Genomic DNA, 23,283 nt, shown 5'->3' on the forward strand with positions numbered 1-23,283 from the left:
CACCAAAATGACCAACATTTAAACAACAATTTAGATGTTCAGTAAGTAGTGTGTGAGCAGCAGAAAAAACAAAGTTATATAATAAATTCTTGATCTACTGCAGTCGGCAGTGTTATTCTGTGGAAGATAGTTTGAGCATAAAGCTGGAAATCGTTGCAGTGCTGGAGGTACGTTATTTGCTGAATTCAGAGGACTTTTGAGGGAATATCAGATTGCTTAACTGTTTTGGTTTTTTTTCTATGCACTTACGATTCCCATCGAGAGTCTGATTTCAGCACATTCCTAATGGCTTTAATTCTTCAGGGGTCTGGAAGATTTAATGTCTTAAACTTAATGTTTAAGGTAGAGACCTAACATTTGGTATCTGTATTTGTAACCCTCTAACAAGAGGTATTCTTGTATGACAAGTTCAGGAGAGTAAAGAGGTCACTGCTGTAGGAAGTGCACTGAACCTTATCCTAAGAAGCAAGTGCAAGGCGTATGTGTCAGCTGGAGCTCACTTATGCCCTCAGAGAAAAAAAAAAAAAAAAGAAAAACAAACAAACAAAAAAAACCACATCATATAACAGTATGAAAAATATCTATCCATGTGCTTGAGGAGTGAACACAGAGAAAAATGTTGTACTTTGGCACGCTTTACTGGCAGAGATGCATATTTTATAATGGGTCTGAAGCTAAGCAAGGTTATTTCAAGGAAAATGCATAATAGCGAAGAAGCTACAGAGATCTGAAAGAAAGAATCTTTCATTTTAAGTATTGTTCGAAGGGGAAAAAAAAAGCTAAAGTACATTTTGTTCTTAAAACTGGAAAACGCACTGCGTAATTGGAAAGCTGAATGAAGGACAAATATTTGTGGCACCATGGAATTTCAATAAAGCTCATGTATTGAGGGCCTCCTAACCTTTGTGCTATCAGCAAGTCTTCAAAGAAAGCCACAGCAAAGCATGAACTTTGCCATCCAAATGCTATGAAAGCCACCACACATTTCTCAATTGTTGTTAAAAAGACAAGCTCCAAGAAATTACATTCAAATAACCCCCTTCCACACAAATAATTTTAAAGAAATATGTATGGAATTAGATCTGCTCTTCAGGTACTTCAGTATTTACATTTTTTTATACCATTTAATTTTAAAAGTGAAATTCCCAGTACTGTGTTAACATAACTTTAGGATTTAACATGCCTGAGCACAGAAAACTAGATATAGTTCAGATCCATACTATTCATGCTGAGAATGTCATTAAGCTAAATTCAGTTCTGATTTGATGGGCTATAAGGTTTAGACATTTGCAATTCAGCATGTGTTTAGCTGAAATTTCAAGTGTACGTTTGGGGGAAAAAAAAAAAAGAATAAAAACCCCACATTTTCCGGGCAGCTGAATAGGTTTGGTTTAGATCTATTTAAGCAGTTAGCGTTCTGCTTTCCTTAAGTCCTAATCCAGCCCTAGCAGCTGCAGCAGGTCAGAGGCTCGGGCAGCCTGGGGCCTCGTGCTATTAGGACAAGCAGCAGGTAGCGGGCCGCGATGAAACAGCAAGGGGAAGAAAGGCGAAAGAAATGGAAGCTGTTTTCAAAGGAATTTGTTATCCTTTTTAAATGGCAGCACTATATTTATGTCACCTTTCACATTCAGAGTCTTATGACAGACGTTGCTGAAGTTAAGGGCAGTATTTTGCTTTGAGAGGGCATCCCAGCCTGACCGAGGCAAATGCATGCTTGAAACATTTAACTGTTCTGTGCTTTGGGAAGCACAGGACATGCAAGGGATTTATCTGAAATTAGAAATTAACAGCGGGTTGAACTGAATGACATGAGGGGCTATAAGAAAAAAGGAGACGTACCCATACCCATACTCAAGGGACGTGTGTTCAAGATGTTGTACTAAAGGACATGGTTTAGTTGGGAAATACTGGTGATAGGTGGATGGTTGGACTGGATGATCTTGGAGGTCTTTTCCAACCCTGGTGGTTCTATGATTTTATGCTTTATTAGGGTCTGTTGCGATAGGACAAGGGGAAATGGTTTCAAACTAAAAGAAGGGAGATTTAGATTGGACAAAAGGAAGAAGTGGGAGGATGGTGAGGCACTGGTGCAGGTTGCCTGGAGAGGTGGTGGATGCTCCATCGCTAGAGACACCCAAGGTCAGGGGGACAGAGCTCTGAGCACCTGATGGAGCTGTGGGCATCCCTGTTCGTTGCAGAAAGTTGAAGCAGATGGTCCTTAAAGGTCCCTTCCAACTCAAACGATTTTATGGTACTCTGTGTGTAGAGACAGGGAAACACAAAACCTGGGAAAAATGTACTGCTCTTTGTGAAGTACATGGAATGTGTTTCCTTTCTGGCAGTACGATGGCTGTATAAAGCCTCCAGGTGCCTCTGCACTATGCCAAGCTCAGTGACATTCAAACGCATTACGCTTTATTTCAACGTGTTTTGTACTTAGCACTTAGAGCGAATGTGTCCATTCGAATAGACTACTTTCCATCTGCTCTTTACACATTTTGAGATGCATCTGAACTGTCAGAAAAGAACATGGTGTTTTGTATATTAAAACATTTTGCTCTTATTGTGGCATTTAATAGCAAAATGTTTAAAACTATTCTATTACTGGTGAATAGCAAAAGATAAAAACTGAACAGTGGCTGCACTGGGAAAGGGAGAACAACATTCACGTAAAAGACATTTTTCTCAGTAATAGATATATAGTGTTCATGTCAAATTCTTTTCCAAGACTTCAATCTTTCATCTTCTAGAATGAACATTTTTTTTTCCATAAACATTTGCTAAATTGTACAAAGATATTGCAGTGTTTTTTATACTAAACATTTTCAGATGGTATAAGATAACAGTTAAGAGAAAAGCATTGCTGCAAATGGTCAATCTTGCTGTCAGATGTGTTTATGTTTTTGTTTATAATTTAAAGTCTGGAGGTGAAAATGGAGAATTCCATTATTGTTTTATTTGAAAAGGCTTTTTGGAAAATATCTTGAAACGACTTTTTTTCCATTAAAATGAGATCATGCACTTTTCATGTGTTTCTCCTCCATAACTTTGGGGCAAATCAGAAATACTGGACGCTGTGCTGCTTTCTCCATTTGAGATACTCTAATCAGCAAATGGCTTCCAGGACAGTTATTGGTTCACATCTCAACAGCGAATAACTGCTGCTCAGTCCAACCAGAGGGGCTATGGGCTTGCACAAAGGCAAGGCTTGTAGCTGTGAGGTCATCACCTGCAGCTTTTGTTAAAAATGTGAAGAACAATGAGGTCAGGAGGACTTCACAAGGGAAGAGTGTAGTCTGCCTTGTTTCCTTTAATTATTATACTGCATTTATTTTCTTTCAAAGGTGCGCTAACCTACTTTCCTAAAAGTGTAGATACAGTTTGAATACGTGCAGCAGAAGAGAGGGAAAAAAAGTGAAATAAAATTATGTTGCAGGCTCTCCAGGTTTTCAGTTTTCCCCTTAAATGGTTATGAAGCAAAGCCTTGCTTTTGAATGTTTTTTAGAGAGAAAGACAGTAAAGCATAGGATTAAAGCATACACTTAAAGCATGCATTAGTGCAATTAAAAGAACTCAGATGCACACTAGTATAGTCCAATAGTCCAGAGTCCATTTATGAAATAAATACCCATCATAACAAATAGAAAATTAACAAGATTAACTTGACTGAATAAATTGGGAGTACAAATGCAGACAACAGTTCTGATTTGGCTGTACTAATGGATTTTGTTTTGTGAAATGTCAGCTGAGTGCTCATCTGCAGTCAAAAAAGCAAATAAAATGTTGGGAATTGTTAGGAAATGAGCAGAGCACAAAATGCCAGACTTTATTATGGCCTGTATCCATGGTGAGCTGCATCTTAAATACCACGTGCTGCTCTGATCCCCCAGCACAGGAAAGCTATATTAAGAGTAGGAAAGATACAAAAATAAGTAGTAATGATAACCAAAGTTGTGGAAAAGGTTTTGTATGTGTAAATAGATTAATTCTTTGGGAAAAAGACTATGTTCTCTACATACACTACATTTTTAGTTGGTAGGGCGGTGGACAGCAAAACTTTCTATAGGTTCAAAAAGCAGTTGGATAAATTAATGAAAGAAGTATTTGTTGGGAACTATCACTTATAAAGACTTCACGTTTGCTTTTTAAAGCACACAATGCTTTAAAGCATTAAGTTACTGGGAGTATTCTATTCTGGACAGTATCTTTACATTTCTTTCCCAAATAATTCTGGGCATCTGCTGTTAGCAGCTGTTGGAGACAGGGGATGGACTTCTGGTTTGTTATGGCAGAGCTTTTTGTGTGTAAAAATGTCAGACCAGAAGAATGTTAGCTCTCTGATTTTTAAGCCTAGTTTCATCCAGCTGCATATCCTGAGGTCGTAATACATTCCCAACTACTTTTTCTTTTCCATTATTCTGAAAATTATTTGGTTTTGTAATGTCAAGGCAATGGTGTATTTTAACCCTTGAGAAGAATGCATGACTGCTACCATTTGAGATTTCCCTTTCCCTTGGGAAACACTCTACAAAGTCTGTGAGATATCCCAGAGTTTTACTGACTTAAGATTTGTCAGACAATACTTGTTTCTAAAGTAGTACAACTTTGTTCTCTCAAGGAATTCTGAGGAACTTTTGTCTACTAAAAACTAGAAAGATAATAGTCCTTAACTGTCATCCAAAATTATTTTAAGTAATTGCATTTTACAAAACTGAGCCTTTGATTTATTTTAGTTTTGTAATCAGACATTCCCTATCAAATAAAGTTGGGTTTTGAGAAATAAAATCAAGAACGACCAGGAATTTGGCTTAATTCCTAATTATTCTTCACTCTTCAGGTTTAGGTCTCTTGGAAAGAAGCACAACAAAAATGCCCAAAGCAGATTTTTTTTGTTAGCTTCAACTCTGTTATCGAGTGGAAAGGACATGTTCCACCTTAGGGCACCCTAAGGAGCTCAAGAAATATAACAGCTGCTCTCAGACAGTACCATATGCACAGACCCTGGTGAATAAAATGAGCCCAGGGAAAAGACAGCATTTGTCTCCTCATCCAACGGATGCAGTGTCACTGAAAGTGCAGGCCTACGCCCCTGTTCTGAAATGGAGAGTGGAAAGAGGATGGCCAGCAGTTGACCTCAGGTGGTAGCAACACTAATGTGTATTTCTGAGCATTGCCCTCTACCCTTACACAGTGACATGTTCCACATGCCACTTACACTGGGCTAAAGAAAATATTAGAAATGTTCTGAAAACAATCCTATTTGAACTAACTATTCAATATGAAAGTATTCATTTTTTAATTCTTGCCATAGTGAGCTGAAATATTTAAAGCTCTGCAGGTGTTAGGACATGAGTAACAGTGCAGATCTGGCAGTTGGTAGGGACTGTCCTATAACGCTACTAAGAGCCTACCATAATTAAATACTATTTTTATAGCATTTATTTTTGTCACTGATACAGGTTGCCCAGGAAGATAGTAGTGTCACCACTGGAGGTGTTCAAGAAAAGGATAGATGTTACACTGAGGGACATGGTTAATGAGCATGCTGGGGATGTGCTAATGGTTGACCTTGGTGTTCTGAGTGGTCTTTTATAATCTTAATGATTAGACGTGTATAGTAACATGTAGAATAGAAATTATAGATTTAGTAACCTTCCTCGTTCCCAAAGGAACTCTTAGAAGTTTACTCCACAAAGAAAAGCAAGCTTCTTTTGCAAGTGAATGTGCAGAAGAATCCAGTGGACAGCAGTAGGCCTTATTTCTCCTGCTTATTTTTAATTATACTATAGGTAATGTCAGCTTTCTTTAGAACAGTGTTTGCCAGGGCCCTGCCAATGTAGCAGACTCTCCTTAATATTAGGCCATTGTCAACTGATAATTCTGCATGAAGAAAAAAGAGCTCTAAAACTGAGAACCTGGCCAGATGTAGGAAAGGGTGAGGAAGTGATGAGTAGATCCTTGAAGAACTACTTCATTTTGGTTCACCTGCAGAGCAATTGACTCCTGCCAGAAATAAGAGAATTCACTCTCTAACGCTTATTTTGCAAGATGGGTAAAAACAAGTTCCTATGTTTTAGATATTAAAGAAACAAAATCTAGCAAAATTTATTTTAGAATACAAATTTGTTTTCATGATGCGCTTATTTTTTCCCTACCAGTCTCTGCCAGCTTGATTTTGAATCTGCACAACTGAAAAATAAAAAAAATCTACATTCTGTCACAAGATAAATGCCACTCGGTAAAGCATTTATTATCTTAGAATATTTTCAGACATTCTTATTAAACAAAGGTCAAATCCCCTCAAGCTCCACAGGTATTAAACCTTGCTACCGGTGGACTGCTCCTTTTATCTCGGTGAATTTCGATATCAAATGGCATGGTGACAGCTCTGTGCACAAAGTTTGGTCTCATCTAAACTTTGGTCATTTGTTTAGTTTTGCGGCCATCTTAGAGGGTACTGCTGTTTTGAAGACAATTTGTACAATCGACAGCAGGCATTGTGACAAGTCCTTAATTATTGCAAGGGATTATCCTCACCTTTGTGCTCTGGGTTGGCAGTCACAGGTGTGCAGAGGGGCTTGGGAGGAGGCAGAGAAGTTTGCTGTTGAGCCAAGTGATGTGCTTGGTGACAAGAAGACAAATAAAGGATGTTTGTGTGCTGTGACACCAAGCCCCGAGACAGAGAATGATATTGGTAATAAGATATTTCATCTTAAGGACTCTCCAGAGGGATTTTCAGAAATATCAGTAATTGAAGAAAACATCTTGTCTTGGGTGACAGCAAGAGGCACAGGTAGATTTATGTTTTAAGGACTGTGCCGATGGACATACTAAATATATTTATACAACGGCAGCCTATGTCTGTGTTTGTATACATTCATGTGTCCATAGGCTATGTCTTTGAGGAGAGGCCATATTCTGCACTCCAGCTTGCACTGGGCTTCCTGATACTCAGAGCTCCTCAGTATGTTTCCAGCTCCAGGCAGAAAACAGGGGTGAAAGACAGGGTCTCTCTCACACCAAGTAACCTTCAGCCCTTTAGAATGGTCATTTTGAAAGGTGCAAGCAGGTGAAAATTGTGACACATAGGACTATAGTAAACTTTTCTTATGCATTTTTGCAGTGTGTCTCCAGGACTGAGCTAAGATCAGTGCTGCTGGGGCTTGTGCACAGCAGGGAATCCCCAGGATGCTGAGCTGGGCTGCCACCCTGCACACCTCGTGCCATGCGTGCAGAATGTGAGCAACCACACACAGAGAGAATTAAACAGGCGATGAAAACACTTTTTTGCTTTGTGTACTGAAAGGCCAATTAAGACGTCAACTAATCAGAGGGATTTCAACAAAAGCTGTAATTAACGAGAGCTAAGTCAGGGAACTCATTGTTTTAAAAATGTGTGAAATTGCTTTGCTGAGGTGTTCTAAGCTGTGTAATAAATAAGTTAATATATTATGAATACCTTTCTGGTGTTATTTATTTGGGATAACAGGTTTGGTTTTGTATTTAGGATATTAGATAATTATTTAAAAGTAATTCTTAAGATAGTAGAACAATTAGTTTTTCATAGAGTATCGTTTATAGACAAATGGAGTCAATTTTACTCTTTCTCAGAGAAGTTTTGTATGGTTTCAAATCTAATGACTTCGCTAGAATGAATCTGGCCTTAAGCAAGGGTAAGCAAGAACACAATCTACCACTGGTTTCAATAGATTAGATATTATCAAATAAATGCGTCATTTTTGTGCACAGAAAGTTCTTTTTCTGGGTTATAGGATAACTTTTTCCATTATTCTAAAATATAATTGGTTTTGAAAACTGGTATGATTCCAGCTTGCAAAAATCTCTACATTTGTAATCAAAATTATTTATTATTTTGGTCAGTGATTGGATTTGAAGGCATGAAAGAATTTGAATGATTTCCCCCCCTTACCTTCACATGTAATTCCATTACCGCTGTATCCACTGGGACAAGACCCACATTTAAATTCTCCATCTTTGGCTAGCTCACACTGCACATCACTAAAGCATGGTGTTGAACCACAGAGAGCTTTCTGATGGGACCCACTGACAGGTTTTGGCAGTTCCACATGGTCCGTTGCTACACTGGATGCCTTTCTGAAGGCTTTGGTGTATGCTGGAAGCCTTGCTGGGGGAGCAGGTCCAGGCAGGAGGCTGGCACTCTGTGGAGCTGTGTCAAGGGAAAAACCTATTTCATGCAAAGGAGATGTGAGCGGTGTTTCCAAAGAAGAAGCTCTCTGCTGCTCTGTTGGGAGATTTTTGGAGAGTTCAGTCTTTGAGCCTGTAACTTGACTGGGCCATTTCCTGGGAGATAAACTGTATCTGGAACGAGCTTGCTGAACAGGATGCAGCCGTGCGAAGAATGAGCTTGCGTTTGTGTTGAGATGAGAAGGAACGGTCTGTCTTGTTCCTGGCTTGTATTGTTTAAAATGCACAGGGGTAGGAGTAGTCACATTGACAGCTGCTGTTTTGGGATCTGGCTCCTCGTGCAGAAGGGAAGTGTGTGTATGGCTTCTTTTTACAGTAAAAGTCTGTTTCTCAGATACAGTGGACTCCATATCAGGTATTTTTGCTGACAGCATCTGAGGCTGGGAAATTTTCCTTTTCATTGTAAAGGATGCTGCATTAATGACTGTGTGGTTTCTTTCCACAGAGTATGTAGTTTCTTGCCTTGGAATTTGGGTTTGGGAAAGAAAGGAATAAATGTTTCTTGATATCTTGCCTTCCTGATGAGAGCCTCTGGCATCTTCACTATGTCTTTCAGCAACATCTGTATGGCTTTGGGAAGATCTTGAAACTAGGGCAGAAGGAATATATATATTAGTCAAATTTGCTAGTCTGTTGTTTGAAGAAAACACTATGACCATTTAGATTATAAGCAAACAGCAGAATATCAGTTCTAGAAGAAAATGAGATAATCTGTTATCTGTGTTCAGGGCGTATCTATGCTGTCTGGTACAGAAATAGCACAGTGTATCTTGTGTGTGTAATAGCATACAGAACTGCAGAATAGCTGTTTATCAATGAGGTGAAATATGTTTATGTTGTCTTAATACAGAGCCTAAGGCAGTAAGTCTCTGTGAAGGTCAGCTATAATTATTTGAGGTTACAGGTCACAGCTAGGCAGAAGCACTTTCCATGCTGGTTTACCAGTTTTAGCCTACGCTAGTCCATGTTGTTTTGACATTGCGTGTCATTCTCTGGGGCATTGTTCAGTTTGTGAGCACCTGAGCTAATATTTATTTCTGCTTACCTGTGTATGTTGTAATGGTGTACTGAGAGATGTTCTGCTAGGCAGTACATAATGCAGAGACTTTGCATTCAAGCTCCTGCAGTCTAGGAGGAGGATGAGACAATGCAGTTTGGGACAGATAGAGATCAGAGATGGAGAAATAAAGAAATGATGAGACACTCCCTGGCAAGATCTCGTCCTTGATTTGAATACATCACTGTATGACTTTTGCAGTCCTTATGGCAAAGGAAAGTTTGAGGAAAGCATGTAAAGGAGATAAATGGAAAAGCTTTGTTAATAGTGTGTACAGCTCCCTCCAGACGTGAGGGGCAGAATGTAAGAAAGAGTGCTGGTTTGTAACTGTCACCCACTTGTTACAAAGCCAGCCACCTTTTCCGTTGCAAGGAGGGATGATAGATGGAGAGAGGGTAGTCTGTGAAGAGCCTTGGAAGTGGAGACGAGTAGTTTGAATCAATACTTTCAGGAAGATTAATGGCTATCTGCTGACTCTAATGAATGGAAGAAGCTATTTTTAACCAGTTCTGGCATACTCACTCCATAGGAAACAGAATATATATTGGATTCTGAGCAAAAAAACCTCATGAGGTTCTAGAGTTAACCCTATGTGAGGTGTAGCTCTACCTTTTGAATATAAATATTAATCAATTTCATAAAACTCCTGTTGATGTAGAAATTAGTCATAGTTAGCAAGGAAAGAGATAAAGACACTTTGCGAAGGTCAAAAAGAAACTTGGAACGTTGAATAGATCAAAGGAAATCCTCGCAACCAAAGCTGTGTTTATTTAGTTGGTAAGCAGGATCATTCTTCTGCTGGCAGATGAGTTTTTGTTGCCCTGAAGCAGGATATTTTAGAGTGGTACGTGATGCTAGATCAAGCTATGGACATCAACAATAGGTAAATACAGGGCTTTACTGTCCAAGACAAGGATGATGAATGATGTGTTTCACGGAATGGAAGAAAGGAGATCTTCAGCCAGGAAGGACATCAGCGACAAGAGTATGAAAGATTGAAGTCAAAGGATTTTTAGCAGTGAACCTGAGAAAGATGGAAGAAATATCCCCGCAGAAAGTTATAAGTAACAGATGGTTGTTGCTGCCTTTACAAAATTCGATTCAGGGACCAGAAATAACATGAATGGCAGAGAAAGGCCAAATGACCTCTCTGACAAATAATTTCCCAAATGAGTCCTGATTACAGCTTTGAGCTCCTTCCACTGTATTGTAATCAAATATTTTTTCATCCTGGCTGAGTTTTAGTAACTACTGAGGGGATCTACTGTCTACCTGAGTTAGGGAAATCTTTCAATTCCTTAAGAGATGATATAGGTGATATCATCTTGCAAATAATCTTCAGCCTTCCCTGTGAGTGAGAACATGCTGTGGTTGGAGTGTGTCTGACAATGCAGTTTTTGCATCTCAAAGAAATACCAGTGAAAACCAGCGATAGGCTTTGGTTGTTTGTTCACCACGCGTAAAGATTAAGGTTTCTTATCACGTTATTTCAGTGGACCACGAAACTTCCTAACATATTATCATGGGAACCTGGCATTGATCAAATATGGCTGCTTCAGTGTCCTTTCAGCTTTCATTATTTCATATTTTTACTTATAAAGATATGTGACATTTAGTTAGGATTAGAAACTGATAAAATTATTCTCATATACCTGAAAAATTATTTCTGCATTTTTCCAGATATCTAAATACTCCATAACAAAGAAATATACCCAAAGACTGCAGGCTCAGTTGTCTGTAGTCAGCAGCTTTCTCAAATTCTGTATTCAATTTATTTTCCTTGCAGTCGATCAATATCTTCAAATGTATAACCCATTATTAATGCAGAAATGTGATTGTGTGAATCTGGTTTTCTCTGTGATGCCACTGTATGATTACATATTGGACTGGATGAAAATAACAAAAAATTGACAAGACAAAGTGCCCAAGGTTATACAGTGGTACAAAAATACATTTTCACTACCCTATTTCTGCCTGTACTAACTGGGATACGTGCAGCAGTGGGAGCGACTGTTAATTCTTCAGTCTTGGATAAGAACTGAGAATCTGATGTTTTGTTCCAACAGTGTGTGGAAGATACTCCATTCCTATCAAGGGAGATAAACCACTGTAAGTACAGTGTAATGTCAGGATGGATCAGGCCCCCTGTATGGCAGAAAACAGAACAAAGGAGACTAGATTTTAGAGAAATAAATCCATCCCTCATCCAAGTCAACACTGGGATATTTCCATCTATGTGGAGCTGGAAGTCCCCCACATGAGAACCCCTCCACCATTGCTTTACCCAGTGTCTGAAGTTCTTTGTGTTGCTTGTATTAAGTTTATACATCAGAATCATCATAATCAGTATCTGGTTCATGCATGCCAAAGCCACAATGATGTTGTTAAAGTACAGCAAATTCTGATTTCTTCTCTTGACATTTTATAGTACCTACTAGTTATCCGTAGATGAATTGGATCATGTTCATTCTGAAAGTAATAAAACAGCTATAAAACTTAGTGAAAATAGCAGTTCACAAACACAGCAGACACTCAACAGTCTCTAAAATCCAAGCTGAGTTGTCAACACTGAAACACAGAAAAGCAAACTAATCTATTTTCTCTGTTTTTAGTTTCTAGCTATTTTTTGCATTTGCAAGCTTTCAGAAATAGGCTATGTCTAGACTTGAACTGGGAAAAATCCCATCCCTTTCTGGCATCAATAATTTCTTAGAGAGAGAGAATTTCATTCTCTGCCTGGGACAGAATGGACCATGCCAGTGACCTTATTCCTCTGTGCTGTTCATCCAAGTCTTCACTAGTCTTAGACTCAATCACCTTCAAATAATGTCCCGGAGACACTCTGAGCCAAAGCTGACAGCTCACACACTTGCTGTAACCTTCTTATAGACATGAGTAGTTACTACCATTCCATTGATGTGCTTCTCTTCACAGCTGTTAGTTAGAAATTTAAAGTTTGTTTTTTTTGTTTTTTAAATATGAGCATGCTTTTTAATGTAATCACATCAGCATTGCTGTGTGGTCCCTGTGTCATAATCCAGGTATTGCTTTGTCCTTTAATCCACTAAAATTCCCCAAACCACTCTTCAGTTGAAGATTGGTTCCTTCTCCTTAACGCGATCATCTGTTTGTGTTCTCTCTCTCACCTGTCAGTTTGGATCATTATGGACACCTTTAATTCTGATCAGGTTGCAACTGCTTCAGAATTCTGTGAGGAGTATTCATCTCATTATTAACACAATTCAATAAATTTACAATTTGTGTAGTTTTAGAGCTATTAACATTTAGTAGTACATGCCGCGTAGCACATTTCTCATTCAGAAGAACCTCGACAGAGAAATGCTCTTCTGACATATTACACTATGTGGGTCATCATTTAAAATTTGAAACATCCACCAGCACATACATCTTATTTAAAATGTCAAAAGAGAACAGAAAAATTACACTGGTCTAAGAAGCCTTGTTACCAGGGCATTGGAGATCAACCATTTATCTCTCTGCTATGCCACATTAATATTTTTTTCTGTGTTTACTTGGTGAGAAAGGGGAAACAGAGCAGCTGTCAATAGGAAGCTCTAGGGAAATTCTGTTTTTCCATCAGCTCTTAATTTTTATTTGATGAAGTTCTGGCATAACTTTTTTCTCGATTCAGAATTTATTTAATTGCTACATCTTCTCTTTGGCCATCCAAGCATGCCCCAAAATATTCCCGTCCCTAATATTTAACAATAAAACTTTGATTCTCCCTTCCTTGCTCTCAAGCATCCTGAATTTCTCTACATTTGGATGTTGGTTGAACTTCCCCAGTCACTGAGATCCTTTTGCTTACAATCGCAAAAAATAACTTGTAAAACCTTCAACTGGAAAAATCCCTCAACTCCTTTAAAATAAGTGCAGCTTTGACTTCCCAAGTTGTACAGAGGGTGTAATCCCAGGATTATTTTTATAGTAAAAAAAAAAAAAAAGTTTTTTAAATTTAGATTGGAATTATATTACAAATTTAGACAGTAGCTTCAGTTTAGAGACCATGATGCTTTACCCTTGTTTTACTGACAAAAATGGAAGAGTCACCTGCAGTGTAAAAGAATTTAGGCATATATTTCACATTCAAAATAAGCACAGGCAAAAGTTAATCTCCTCCTTGAAATATATGGAAATAGAAGATATCAGAAATGTAATTTCTGTAAGTGGTGCCTAGAACTGGAATTTACCAATCAGAAAGAGATGTGAAGCTTATGCCTGTGCCACTCACTGTGCACAGGTGGACAGAATAAGTCAGGCTATAGCCTGACTGTAGCCATACTATTAGGCTGATGCTAGACTAATGCAGCTCAGCAGTTTGTGAATCTAACGTGCCTTGCATCCAGACAGGTCAGCACATGAGTAAAGCAGTTGAACTGCTCTGCATCCATCTGTATAGTCACATTCAGCCTCAGTAAACTCTGGGCTCCCAAACCATCACTTCTGTGTTAATTTACTTGTTTGTTGCCTTAATTATAAAACTAGAAGGAAAGCATCTAGTTCACTCTCCATGAACTATGTTTCAGAAGAAAATGAGATTCTGTTGCTGCTGTTGCTATCTGAGCAATTTTCTTCCCTTTCACCCACCAATTCCACAAGCAGTAGGGAATATTCTATGGAACTGGCATTATATCCATTCCTTCCTCTGTTGCAGACTCTTGTTTGTCAAATGTGGCTGCAGCTGTACATACATCATTCTGCAAAACCATTCATTATTTGGAAATTTGCAATACAAGTTTATTTTGTATGCCTGAAACATAGAATCATTCAATTCTGTTTCACTGCCTATTGTGGAGGAGAAAACATGGGATCTGCAGCCAGTTCACCCACTAAACTTTATTTAGGTATCTCCCTGTTTTCAGAGTAGATAATTCCCACAAATATCAGCAAATGAATCTATGGGCATGACTGCTGCTTTGTGAGCATTCTGTCGATTATCTTTGGCATTACTTGCAAGCATCCAAACTCAAAGTTCCTAAATAGTGAACTGTATTTTAAGTAAATTAAGAGGATTTCGTTTACCGCAACATAGAGGCTGTGCTACATTACAGTGCACAGAGTTCCAGAGGACCTTCCAAAAACATTCACACTGAAGGAAAGCTTGGTAGATAGTCTCAAATTTCTTGAAGTAGTAGAGCCTGAAAAAGTTAATTCTCTAAATGTCTTCAGCATGGAGGAAGTTAAATTCTTATTCAACTGTTCTGAAATAATTTTTACAACTTAGAAGTTGTAAAACTACAATCAAGATACCCTATGCAAAGATACATAACTAAGCCAAACAGTACTCCATTCTGCTTAGGGGCAATATCTGGTGCAAAGAAAAAACCACAGGTCAGGCAGTGCTTGTTTGCAAATAACTGAAGCAGTTTGGCTGTATGACACAAGAAACTCTTTGGGCAAGCACCTGATGAACCACTGGGATCAGTTTTGCAGTTTCCCTCTTGATTTGAGCCAAGCCGTACCTGCATAAAAAAATACCGCTAGAGACATCATGGTGACTGGTGACTCAAATGGCCTGCAGTCAAAAGAGCAAAAGTTGAAAGGTGAAGTGTTAATATAACTGAACTTGGCAAATTCTAGACGTGAACTAGTAATAGAATTGAAGAGGGGAGGAAAAAATGTGTGATTGTTAACTAAGCAAGGGAAGACTCTATGCTACTAGGAAGCTGTGAAAAAGGCAAATGGTTCTGCAGTAGACCCAATGAAGCATGGATAGTTATATAAAAGAATATTAATGAGCATATGGATTTTTTTTTTTTTAATGAATATAAAGGCAAGATAGGGAAACAGGAAAAAGAGGAAAATATCAAAGAATTTAAGCAAGTGTTGAACAGAATGAGAAAAGAACAAATGTATGATGAACACAGAAATGGCATTACTGATTACATGTCAAAGATCATTTTCCAAAGCACGTAGGTAATGTTAAGGAACACATAAAATTCACAGTAATCCCTTTCATACTCAACAAATATCAAAACAATGCCTGGGATTTTAGAACAACACACGAGTCTGAAAATAAGAAAACCTTTAAACATGAGACCTACCCTAATGAGTGGCAGCTTTCAGAAAGATACGTGTATCTGTGTTCCTAGGAGGTGTCTAGCTTTTAGTTAGTACTGTTCTTAGGACAAAGGATTGGAGGTAAAGTGCAAGGACATTGCAGGAAGGCATTGAGCTCTAAGTTATATGGAAAAACTGAGCCTCTGAGGAAAGTGAAGTAGTTTCTTCCTTTGTTTGTAAGCAGTGTTGAGTCTTGGGTTTTGCTGCTTTGTTCTGCTGTGGATTTTTTTTTTTTTTTTTTGCCTTTTGTGATGCTTTTTATAAGCCTTCAAGGGAAATTTTAAAGACTGTGTTTTGTGAGGTCATGTTTTCTAAAAATGGTGTGAGATTTATTGATTGCGAAGATGCTAACATGCTCCCCAGTGTTCTATTTTCTTTTAGTTGTCTTTTTCAATATTTTCCATTATCGATATCTTTTTCAGATTGCTTATAGATATTTATGAACCAGCTGTTTCTTTTCTTTTTTTTTTTTTTTTTTTTTTTTAGAAATATACTGTCTTTTCCCAAACATCAATCCCACATGCCAATTCATTTCAAGCTTTAATTGAAAAGCTCTCGTCCAGGGATGGAAAACTCAACATATTTGGTGAGCTCTCACCCTTCTCACAGAAGACTTGCTGCTTTCTGTTCCTTTGTTACTCTCTTTCTCTATTCCATGCATTCATTGGCTCTAAAACATTTTCTGCTGCAATTTTTAGAAGTGTTCTTCCTGTATTTTTCTCTGAATCTCCAGCTAACAAAACAGGAAGTAAAGAAGTATGGGTGTGTTTGAAAGCACTATGGATCATTCACTTAACCCCCTCAAAGTCACGTCATTGTCCTTTCTTTTGTTATCTCTTGCACACCTTTCAGACCTGAGCTTTTACTCTCATCTTTATGTCCGTCCTTCTCCAATTATTTTAGTCCACAACTGTATTACTTCAGCAGCTATAAAGACAGCATTAAGATAGATTTCATAAAACTAATATATTTTCTATTCAGGAATTGGCAGTATATTTTACTTCAGCTCAGCACTCAGAGAGATGGAAAAATTAATAAAAACTGTGTTCTTATCTGATGATACCTCGTGGGCCTTTAGGCTCTCCATTGACTTGAACAAGTTAATAGAAATATGCCGAATTGGAAAAATCAAGGCAGATCCTCTCTGAAGCATCCCTGTCTAATTGTCTGAAACCTCTATGTAGAATCCTTTAGAATGTAATAATAGATTATAAAGAAAGTTTCTAACAGTTCTTCAAAAGAAAATCCATAATAGTTCATCAAAGGAAAAATAGCTTAAATTTGAATATTTTACTCTTTAAAAAAAAAAAAATCAAGAAGTAAATGGTCTGAAATAATAATTATGTTGTTTTGGGCTATAAACACATAAAAATGAGTTATTTTACATATGAAAGCCAAGAAATAATCTGAGTTATGCCTTTCTGGAGAACAGTAATGAATCTATTTTAATACTTTAAAAGCAGATATAAATACCTTGAGTGAAATCATGCTTTAACAAGTTTTCTACATCTTCAACTGATGAGAGCGACAACTGTCTGTGCATTTTCTTATACATATACATGCATGTGTACATATATATATATATATATATATATATATATATATATATAGGCTTTAATAGCTACAAAGAAGATAATGGGTTTCCCTTTCTCCCCACTGTAATTTATTCCACTTTGTATTGTTTACCAGTCCTTTTCATTATCTTTGGCTTTCCTTCTATATTGAGTGGCAAAACTCTCGCATCGCTTGAGTGAGGCCAGGGTGTTGGTCCAGCATGAGTTATAATTTTAAAAGGCTTCTAAGTGCCTTTAAGAAAACAACAACATTATCAAATTTGTGGAAACAGGGTTGGCTCACATTAAAAGCTAGAGCTGTTATAGCCAGATGATTAAATAGGATTGGAAATTTTAAGGAGATAGTCTTGCTCTCTATTCTGCTAACATTAAAAAAAAAAAAAAAAAAGCCAAAATAAAAGAAAACAACATCAACAAAGACCCCTATAGGGCCTCTATCCTCTATAGATTATTTCTTGGAGACTGAGTTTTTATTATCACTTAAAAGTCATGATGGCATAGGGATTGCTTAAGCAAAAGATGGCACATTCTTGGTAGGAGAGAAATTTAATCTGTGCTTGATGCTCTGATTGAATGTAAATATTATTCATGGCATATAGCTTAGTCCTCTTTCCTAGTGGTTTTATGGCTTGGGCTTCATTGGGCTTCATTGCTGAGCTACATCATTTCCTGAATATATCATCTGGATTGGATGCACTTAACGAATTCTGGATTGACAGAGTATAAGGATCAGTGAAACTGGAAACTGTTTGTATTTTAAACTATCTAAACATATTATTCCCACTGTGCCTACTTTAGTTATTATGTGTGGGTCACAGCATATACTGTGGGGGCTCTTGTTGTATTTTTTCTGAAAATCCATGATGTTGTATTAGGTATTCCAAAGGAGGAAAAAACCATCTAAAAGACTCTCAGGTTCTCTTTCTACTCTGGTAAGTACAGAAGTGGCCTTTCAGAAGCAGTTGCCTACTCAGAGGGCAGAAAAGGGTCACAGCTTATGTGCAAAATGTCCGGCTGACCCTCTTGATGATTACTGGTATATAACTTGCAGAAATGTGTTTTTCATGAACCTAAATTTGTATGGGATGTCTTTGTGTGTCATTTCTAACCACACTTCATCTGCCATTTCATCGCATACTCCTAGAAGGAGCCATCACAACTGGTCAGTTTGCGAAAATGTACATTTGAGCCTGAAATACACAAAATAGAAACACTGAAACATAGTTTAGGAAAGGGATCAGCAAATTCCAACGCAAGTTCCAAAGATTAAAGTTGAACTCTGTGTCCAGGATTTCAATGGTCAGAGTCAGCCGTAGGCAATGCTTCCCAGTTTCAGAACCCACAAGAATAGGCAGCTGAGATCTGTTACCATACAGAGCCAGATCGAAGCAGTATTTAATTTTCTATTTATTTTGCATTTCTATTATGTCTTTTTTGCAAGCTTCTCAGACAGCTTCACAGCTGATGACTGCAGCACTGAAATATTGCTGCCTTCAACCAAGTGTCATGTAAACAGTTAGGACCAATTGGTTTCTCATTGTACAGCATCCTCTGAATGCTGTAAAGTGTGTGAGTGTTGTATCTATATTTGCCAGTACATACAGACTTTGTAGCTGGAAGTTCTGTGTGTGATGTGCCTACATTTACACATTTTTCATCCTCCCTAGGCTCATGCTGTTAGGGCAGTGCTCTTCATTTAATGGAATCACTTCTGATTTACACTCTTGTAAGTAAGACTGGAATTTGAGCCTTGATCTTTTTAATGCAAATTCATCAATTCTGTTTGATGAAAGGATTCTACTACGTTCTTTAGTTGCTTCTTGAAGTAAAATCGTTAAATTAGTTCCAGGCAGCAAGAAGTCCCTAGTCTTGCAGTTAGGACCAGAGCTGGAGCCTTGCGTTGGCAACCAAAACTCTTATTTTCAAGGAGTTATTTATTTTTCATGGACAGTGATCACTGATGACTGTTAACAATGACGACAATGATTTCAAAGCTGAAAGTTAAGAATAATAGGTTCTTATGTGTTAGTGCTCTTCTGGAGCACTATGTGTTCAAATGAATCCCTTCTTCTAATTCAAATACTGTATTCAGCTTTTAAATTCACACCTGGGTGTTGATCTGACAGTGGTACAAATTAGAAGGTCACAGAGGTTTGCCTGATGTAAAATCGAAGCGAGTTCAGAAGCACACTGCAGGTACTGGAATAGTTTAAAATAGAGGACATAAACATAACAATTAGCTGGCAAATCCAAAACTATATCAAGTGGCAAATGTCTACAATACTGCAAATTAACTGCTGTGGCAGGAGTGTCTGCAGTGGTGCTCAGAATGGAAAGAGCAGAACTCACTTACAGAGATCATAAAATAATTCTCTCCCCTGATCTTTGGCTCCTTAAACCAGAAGAGGCAGAACAAGCTGACTCTGAGCAATCTTTTATCGGTGATGGATGTGGCACTGCTTTGTCCAGTAAAGTTGCTGATTTACTAATAGGAAAAAAATAAATCTTTAGTGATGACAACTACGTCTCTAACCTGATGAAAAAAAGTTCAAACAGATGGGTATCTCTGAGACTGAGAGTGATGAAACAGTCTAGAAGAATACTGGTAGTATCTGATGAGACCTAATATTGAAACCTGCAGTCACATCACCAGCATCCCCATCCAGATATATTCATTTTCTTTATGCTGAAAATATGGCCTATGATACAGCAAGGTTTGGTATAGCAGATGTGGTTCTCCAACAACAAGATAACAGATGTTTTAAACAAATGTGAAATGTGCCCAGTGAAGATTTAAATTCCTGAGACTTTCCTTCTTATTGCACTGACAGCAAAGTTAAGAGACTGTTGACGCTTCTAGTAAATTTAAAAAAAATATAGGTCATCTGCTCTACGGATTTTGGAGGGAGAGAAATACTTTTTTCTTTTTTTTGCTTACCTGAAAACATTACATATGAGAATGCATTTTTAAAACGTATCATTTATGTATGAATTTCCATAAGGGTTTTTGATACTTGAATTTTTGCTCCTCAAGACTAATCTGATGGACCTCAAAAATTATTGCCATCAAGTCTGATTGACTTAAACTGACACAGACTATTGATACCAACCAGGTTAAAGCATGTGAGAAAAGAAGTAAGCCCTACACTATTGGCAGAGCAGCCAAGGGGAGCTTAGAAAATTGTTTATGGAAAATATGGAGTTTGCTGTATGCCAAGTACATCAAAAGATTAATACCTATCACATATCGACGCTGAGCAAATGTATTTTGCTGATTAGAAATCAAAACTGAAGGGCTTTTAAGTGCGTCTTCTTTGTCACAGGGACTTAGGAAAAAAATTTCTTCTGGCATAATTTTTTCTCTGTAGACTAAAAAGGCAGTTGGGTAATTTTTGTGATTTCTATATGAAAGCATACTTATCCATTAATCCTTAAATAGTAACAATTGAGTATAACTTCACGTCAGAAACAGCTAATAAAAGTACAAAATAGGAATTAACGAACGTTTTTACATTGAAGTTAGAGTTGGGAAGAAGGGGCATATGTAATCTCAGTACTTTCATAAGCACTGCAGGAAGCTGAAGAGGATTTGTTCTGTTTTGTTTGAAGAATGACAGCGTAAATTACAAGAGAGAGAAGCTATTATTTTAAGAGGGAGGATTTCACAATATTCTTAATCCGTAACTGTACATAAAGTTAATTGAAAATTCATTCCTTTTTGTCTGTTATCTTTTAATCATCAATATTGTACAATACTTCTGCTTGAACTAGCAAAGCACATGTGTAAGAGAGTTAAACCGATCATTTTAGTTATAAATTAGGACACATAAAGCTGTAGAAATTTATTTCATTTCTAAATACAAAAATGAAGGACTGTTCTCATTTAATCTTGAGGAACATGACTGTCTTAAAGGCTGGTCTTGCCCATGGCTTAGAAACATACAGACATCTTACATAAGGCAAGAAAGATAGAAAGTAATGCAGTTACAGTTCCTGAAGCCCAGAAAAAATGAAAATTGTTTCTAAGACTGAGAAGAGAGCTAAAGATTTGTTTGATTTAAGGTATAAATAGCTGCAGAATATTTTTTTTATTCAGCAGCACTGAAATAACTTTTGGAGTATATAACATATATCCCATTATGCAATTAATGGCAAGGTAGAACTTTGGGCAGTGACAGAAATGTTTTTTTATTTATATGCATAGTGATTTATAGTTTTTTGCTCAACTGCTTTTACAGCTTCACCAAGTTACAGAACAGTCAATAGCTGACGTTATGCCTCAGATAAACTAATACAATGTACATACCCATTGCAAGACAGAGCGAGGAAAATGTTAGTTCTATTTTTTGTGACCTTTAAATTCTGAGAACTGGCTAAAATCAATTTATAGTTCAAAAAGAGAGGATGATATCCACTCTAAACAGTAAAATTGCTTTGGCTTTGAAAGTGTGCATTAAAATACAACACCTAGGTAATAGCCATTCATTTGGATACAGAATGAGGAGTGAGAGTAGGTCTGTAAAGTGTAGGAGGTCAGGGAATACCCTAATACGTTTCAAGTGAGTCTGTCTTGAATGCTTAAGAAAAAGATTTAGAGGAAAAACAGGGAACTTGACCTAATAACTACTTCTATTAGAGAATAAACATCAGTTCTCTTGGCAAATCACTCTGTGCAATGAAAAGAGTACAGCCATCCAGACTATCCCTAGAGAACTAGGCATTGAATTATGAGAATTTCATTGAGAGAGAGCAAGATTGGATGACTGATAAGTGGTTGCTATGCTATTGCCATTTTCTGCTTGAGGTCAGGACCCAGCTTTCCTCCTGTCATAACAGAAGACCTCTTCTAATGATCAGTCCTCAGAGATTAATGGGCCAGCTGAGTTTCAGAACTCCCAAAGGAAGAATGCTGCTTAGGCTACAAAGGATGCTGTTGAAGTGTTTTAATTATCTGTTGCCATCATGTTGCTGCTATAGTTGTTCTTACATGGCACTTTGTTCATCATCACCTTCACAGGTTACCTTGGAGAATAGATGCCTTGCCACAAATGAGTTAGGAGGGAAGGAAAGTAGAGTGGAATTGGCATGCGTCATGTTCCTATCCCACGGAGGAGGAAACATGTTTTGAAATCATATGTCTGTGCGGCAGCAGAAATACAGATGTGGTGATTCGTACATCTCATAAGTCCTGTCCTGAAGAATTCTACTAGTGGCAAATGAGAGGTTGAATCTCATTGCTGAGAGACAGGGACTCCTGAAATAGGACGTGCTGTTTGTCAGGTAAGAGTATTCACAGTTGGAAAAAAGGCACTGGGGTTTGACTTTAAAGCACATTGTATTGTAATGCCATACTACTTCAGGTTCACTTATAGCCATTGTCTGCAAAAAACTATTTAAAAATTCCAAAAATTAGAAAGTACCTGGTCTGGAGGCTTTGCTGCAGGTTCGGCCATTTCCAAAAAACCCTGTTGGACATCGGCCACAGACATAGCCAACGTAAGGGGGTTTCCTATTGAAACACAGAACTCCAGGGAAGCATGGCCTATTGGCACAGGTGGTAACACGGGGCTGATGTGCTGCATGGCCTAGGAAAAAAAAAGAAAGTTCAAACATGTTTATTTATCATTTCTCAGACAAAATGCATATATACAAGTAAGTATGTCTAAACCCAGCTCAAGTTTTTTAACTGCTTTTATTCTGTTGAAGAGTAATTAATGCAGAGTGTTCCCAAACCTTGTGCCAAGTATGAGAATGTCCTGTAGGCAGTGTAACAGAACAGCTGTTTCTCATTAAAGCAAGATTTATTAGTCTTCTACATATTTACAAGCTTATAACTCAAAACTGTTAGGCATTTATCATTGATAATATAGAAACTGTAATTTTCAGCGTAAGTGAAAGATTAACTGAGTAAGAATCTATTATTCAAATATCATTCTGGTCTCATATAATTGGAAAGTAATCACCAAATCTTATAGGACATATATACCTTATCTTTAAGAATTCACTGACAAGTGCTTATGTTTCTGATCTAGAAATTATCTTCAAATGTTGAACCTTGTATGACAAGAGACTATTTTAATTATCTTAGAAATATGTGCTAAATTAAACAGTGGTAGTATATGGTATTTTATCACTTATGATGTCACTGAATAGCACAAATATGAACTCCCTGTGAAATATTTAATAGTGTCGATAGAGAACAGATGATGAATAAAATCTTAATGATGGTTGTAGATCATTTATAATGGCCTCCATGAAGTCTCTATCATGATTCTCAAGCATTTCCAGTGTTGTCATTGCATGTTGCATACAACAATATGACAGATACGTAGAAAAATCATTTTC

General features: G+C 37.5%; 1 protein-coding gene across 3 annotated transcripts in view; it reads right to left on the reverse strand.

Moving 5' to 3' along the window:
* LOC100542745 (von Willebrand factor D and EGF domain-containing protein-like) overlaps positions 1–23,283 on the reverse strand; it is a 164,803-nt gene that overhangs the window by 34,572 nt on the left and 106,948 nt on the right. For all 3 annotated transcript variants that reach the window (XM_085227788.1, XM_085227789.1, XM_085227787.1), the window contains exons 20-21: positions 22,359–22,523; positions 7,931–8,815 (exon numbers count right to left, since the gene is read on the reverse strand). In XM_085227788.1, the coding sequence (XP_085083914.1) occupies positions 7,931–8,815; positions 22,359–22,523 (1,050 nt within the window). The remainder of the gene's footprint in view (positions 1–7,930; positions 8,816–22,358; positions 22,524–23,283) is intronic.

This window comes from Meleagris gallopavo, chromosome 7, assembly GCF_905368555.1.
Source record: "Meleagris gallopavo chromosome 7, MGAL_WU_HG_1.1, whole genome shotgun sequence".
NCBI classification, from domain to species: Eukaryota; Metazoa; Chordata; class Aves; order Galliformes; family Phasianidae; genus Meleagris; species Meleagris gallopavo.